The sequence below is a fragment of the Typha latifolia genome, chromosome 13, assembly GCF_019914945.1.
Source record: "Typha latifolia isolate L0001 chromosome 13, TyphaL0001v2, whole genome shotgun sequence".
Taxonomy (NCBI): Eukaryota; Viridiplantae; Streptophyta; class Magnoliopsida; order Poales; family Typhaceae; genus Typha; species Typha latifolia.
In genome coordinates this window covers 7,878,416-7,882,861 of record NC_133098.1, presented here as the reverse complement: position 1 = coordinate 7,882,861, position 4,446 = coordinate 7,878,416, and the positions used below count along the sequence as shown (strand labels likewise).

The following is a 4,446-nucleotide window of genomic DNA, read 5'->3' as shown; positions in this document are numbered from 1 at the left end:
ATCAAAATTGCCACTAAACTTTTCACTCTTTCATAATTACAAGTATAGTTAGCTTTTTACAAAATATTCCCAAACAAATTATTATTAAAGTTAGCAAATACTAATAATAACTAAAATACCCTCTCTTTTTAAGTTATAATTTAATATATTTATCAATATCTTTGATCTAGCATAAAAGAATATATATTTCATTATACTAAGGTACCAGGTATAATATTTAATAGCTTTTAATCATTTTAAATAATTTATATAGTCTTTGTAGAATCTAAGTTGTGTTTTGATTATAATTAGTTAGATTTAACTAGCGGAATGGCAATGTTGTAAGAGGGCAATAATTTTGATGGCAAATATGACATTTAAAAAAAATACAACAGTAATTATGAAATTTTAAAACTTCCGAAATTCTTTTAAATTGATGGAAAGGCACGATAAAATTGAGTGCATTTCCTTCAACACAAGTATTGCTGTTACTTAAATTCAATTTTCTGAGTATCATGCTGCATTATTGCTTAATTCCCACTTGGATTGAGAAAAAAATCATAATCATAGAAATTGGGCTAATGTCCACAAAATGCACAGACTAAACTCAATCGTCTATTCAGAAAAATATACCATGGAATAAATTCCAGAACACAACATGACCAAGGCAATCATACATGTAAAGACTTCAGCATATGGATCACGGATCAGGTAATGAATAATGAATAGACACTTGTCCTGCTCTCACGGTGGAAATAGCAACCCAAAATGCAAAAGAATTGAATAAATGCTCTCTTTTAAGAATAGAGGAAGACTGAAAAAGTATTACGATCCATGCGCTGCTGCAGCACACGATTTATCCAAACATCAGCTGAACAAAGTTAGGAAATCTACTTCCACAATCAAAACAGCAATGGGCTTTGTCCAAAATGTTAAGGTCACAAAGGCCAATTTGTTAACTCGAAAAGAAAAAAAATATACTCAAAAAGTTCCTCTCATCTAATGTAGGTCTCATCTAATGCAGATGTTTTAACATAGATGAAAGAGAGTAGCATATAAAACTAAAAGAACTTTGCTCTGCCAAGTCGCTGCAAATGGTAGTTAATCGTCCTTGCTGGATTTTTAGGTTTTCCTCTCTGCAAAAAGAACAAGACAGTTAAAAACATAATAAGAAATGCTTCAGAACATTTATACTTCAAATAATGCATTGGCAAAAAAACCATACATAAGTCAAATAAGCAAGAGATTAATTACAAAATACTCCATGTACAAAAGTATCAATATATTGCAATGTGTGTGTGTGTGTCTCTGTCTGGTGATATATGGTGTGAGGGGTGGGGGGTTGAGATTCCCATAAAGCACTACATGTTCCATGTTATTGAGAAAATCTTCCAATGTTGGGACTTAGAGAATGAACCTCTAGTTATCCCTTTTCTATAGGAATTATCCTTACGTTAAACTTCAACAACAAAAAGAATATTCATAAGAGCAATATGTCTACTTTCTCCTTTAAATACAAAGGAAGTAAGGAACTACAACCATTAAAAGACAATATCCTTAAAAGATAAAATACAAGCAAACTAAGCTGACGTATTCATGGAGAATCGTCTGTGAAGGTTAACTCAAACTGAATCCTCCAAACATGCATAGAACCATAATGGAGAAATCTTTTCACAAATACTTGCATAAATTTTCAAAAGAGATGAACAAAAGTAGCACCTGAGCTTCTGCACAAGCTAGCAGGAGATCCTTCTGTTTTGTACACTTATCGTCACTGTTCTTATTGAGAGACAAACAACCAAGAAATGCTACCATCTCCTTCATGCAAGGCTTTCCAACAGCACCAAACTTTTTCGGGTTTATGTACAAACCCCCAGCCTTCCGGCCCATGTTGCCAACTTATCCACCTACAGCATACAACAAAGCCTTGTTCAGTAACAAATAGAGACTGATCTGTAAAAAAGGTACATTTGGTTTAAAGGCAATAATAAAAGGATAACATGTTGTATGATAAAAGAGATACTAACTCATGTCATGCATTTCATTCCTATGATAAAATTACATAACAACTTCAAGAATCTAGAAAGCCAATTTAACCCAGAGATCTTTTAACTATCCAAAATGGAAAGGTAGATAGAGTTAGAAAAGTGAGAAGATATTATTAAGAAAAAGATTGTGACAGAGATATCTCAAAACAAACAATCAGAAGGTTAGACTCAGTTGGACTCTACTGTATTTCTGAAATTATGGCTAAAAGTGTCAAGGCTACAAATAACTTACAGAAATCTTTCATAGACAGAGATCACATTGATTTTTTTGGTTCATCGCTTTGATGCTGAGATTTAGCATTTGCTTTTTCTTCCATGACATGCTTTATCCCTTCTTGATAACCTTCTATGAAGCTTTTAAGTGCATCTCTATAAGCAGAAGCACGCATCATATAAATGCGTTGCAATGCAGGTCTCAGGGTCTCCATCCCACCTCTTGCTGCTACTGCAAGATCCTCCAATGTTGAAGGTTCACTTTGGCGAGATCTAGCATTTTCTACATGAGGTTGACCATCTTCTTCTACATCCTTTTTATAGTCATTTGGTCTGAGGTCAGGGCCAATATCTCGCACCCAGCTAGCTGCATAAAGCCTAGATGCTTCCTTGAAAACATACCAACGTTCTTTCCAGGTCAGTTCTTTTCGTTTCTTGAGATGCGGAGGGTCAGGCAAGGATGATGGAAAAGCAATTTCCTTTATATCATATCGAATGTAATCATATAATTTCCTGCAAACAACCTTTAGCTTCATTGTACTCCTTAAGCCCTCCAAATCTGGTGGTGTCCTATATTAACCCAAATTCAAGTTCATCCACAAGTTTTTTCCTGAATTTTTTCTTTCACTTTTTAAGGCAAGATAGCGACAAAATCTACATTGAGAAAAGATAACAACTTCTAACCAGCAAATTCCAAAGAATAACCAAAAAAACAAAATTTCAACTTGGATTTCCCATCTACTCAATCACTCGGATCTAATTCCCAAGGAAGTAATGAGACATGCTTTTAAGTTTTAACATTTTTATCCAATAGTCATAATTGTATAAGCATGATTCATACACCCAATCACACAAAGCTAATTTTCATCATTCATGCATAGCATAGCACTTTGGAGCACTTTGGTTTGATTACTGATCGATTAACAAGAATAATTCAACAGCATTCAATGATTTATCATTGAATAATAAGCCGTCTTCTATTTGTCACAATTCTACCTCATCTAATATCTAACAAATAACCAACTCACTTTCTCCCTGTGAGCACATGAGTGTGTGCAGGAAGTGAAGAGTCACTGTGGCACAGGGTGGTAGTGAAAGAGGTGATGGTCATGGGAGGTGCATCTCCGCACATACAACACACCCACACACCCACAGATACCTATCAAGAAATTTCTAAAATGCTGTACTATGTATTAACTTTATAACATAGCATTAATAACAGAATTAGGTGAGTGGATCAACAACTTATTTTAAATGCTGGACTAACTTATGCCTCACAGTTGAAGTAGGTGTGCACGATAAGGACGAATATTTAACCAATGTTCTGAAAGGCACTCGTAATATGCAGGAGGTCACCCCCACCATATTCCTAGGCAGTGTCCAGGTGCATATGCGAGGACATATGTAATCTAAAATTTTAATATATTAAAAAATTAAAAATAATTATATATGATATATAATATGTACTAATATAATCTTTATAAAATTTCACAATTAATGTAATACTAAAAAATAAATAGCAATAAATAGAAGTCGACATTCTATTTCTACTAAAACAGTAAAAACTAAAAACTAATTAAGTAACTAGCAGTAATCTATATTATACAGTAATACTAATCTACATCTATCGAGATCTTGGTTAAATCTCAAGATATTTCTGAGTCCTGATTATGCTTCTTACAATTGTTTGGAACTTCCTACCACATCACTCTATTTAAGTAATAAACAGTTAACATATAGTCACAGAAAACAAAAAGCAAAAACTAGAACTTCAGTTTAACTAATAAATCAGTTGAGTCTTCATTGACAAGCGGAGATGGACAGTTTGTCATGCCTAGAAAGAATTAAGCAACTTTTTGGAGCTTTGGCAGCAGGAAGGTGAGAATGACGTGAGAGAGAGTGAGTAATGATCCCTCAATAGTAGATGCAGGTCATAAATGAGAGAATACTAAGTATTTGAGCCATACGATTTCTCAATTCTTACACATGGTATTTATTAGATCGAATCGAATAATTTTGGTGGGAAGGTGGGCCGGTTGCTGAGGGAGGGTTGGGGTGGCGGCCGATGGCAAGTGACTAGTTAGAGTTGGAGAGTGAGAAAAGAGAGAGATGGGAGGGCATACCAGCGTCACGTCTGCCGCTCGCTACTGCCGTCGTATGCCGCTCGCCGCCGTGCCCAGTAATAGAGAGGAGGGACCGAGAGAGG

General features: G+C 34.9%; 2 protein-coding genes across 2 annotated transcripts; both read right to left on the bottom strand.

The window, feature by feature from the left end:
* Positions 1-758: 758 nt before the first annotated feature.
* Positions 759-1,869, bottom strand: LOC140799570 (uncharacterized). The gene is made up of 2 exons (XM_073153943.1): positions 1,699-1,869; positions 759-1,115 (listed from the first exon to the last, which is right to left on the bottom strand). The coding sequence occupies exons 1-2, from the start codon at positions 1,867-1,869 to the stop codon at positions 1,041-1,043; spliced, it is 246 nt and encodes an 81-aa protein (XP_073010044.1). The 3' UTR covers positions 759-1,040.
* A 412-nt stretch (positions 1,870-2,281) lies between these two features.
* On the bottom strand, positions 2,282-4,446 carry LOC140799569 (uncharacterized). The gene is made up of 2 exons (XM_073153942.1): positions 4,364-4,446; positions 2,282-2,810 (listed from the first exon to the last, which is right to left on the bottom strand). The coding sequence occupies exon 2, from the start codon at positions 2,774-2,776 to the stop codon at positions 2,282-2,284; it is 495 nt and encodes a 164-aa protein (XP_073010043.1). The 5' UTR covers positions 2,777-2,810; positions 4,364-4,446.

Excerpts from the sequence above, each read along its gene's own strand:
- LOC140799570 (XM_073153943.1), bottom strand. The coding sequence starts at position 1,869 with ATGGGCCGGAAGGCTGGGGGTTTGTACATAAACCCGAAAAAGTTTGGT. Across the intron at positions 1,116-1,698 it reads TAGCTTGTGCAGAAGCTCAG|AGAGGAAAACCTAAAAATCC; the intron begins GTGCTACTTTTG and ends TTCTTTTTGCAG.
- LOC140799569 (XM_073153942.1), bottom strand. The coding sequence starts at position 2,776 with ATGAAGCTAAAGGTTGTTTGCAGGAAATTATATGATTACATTCGATAT.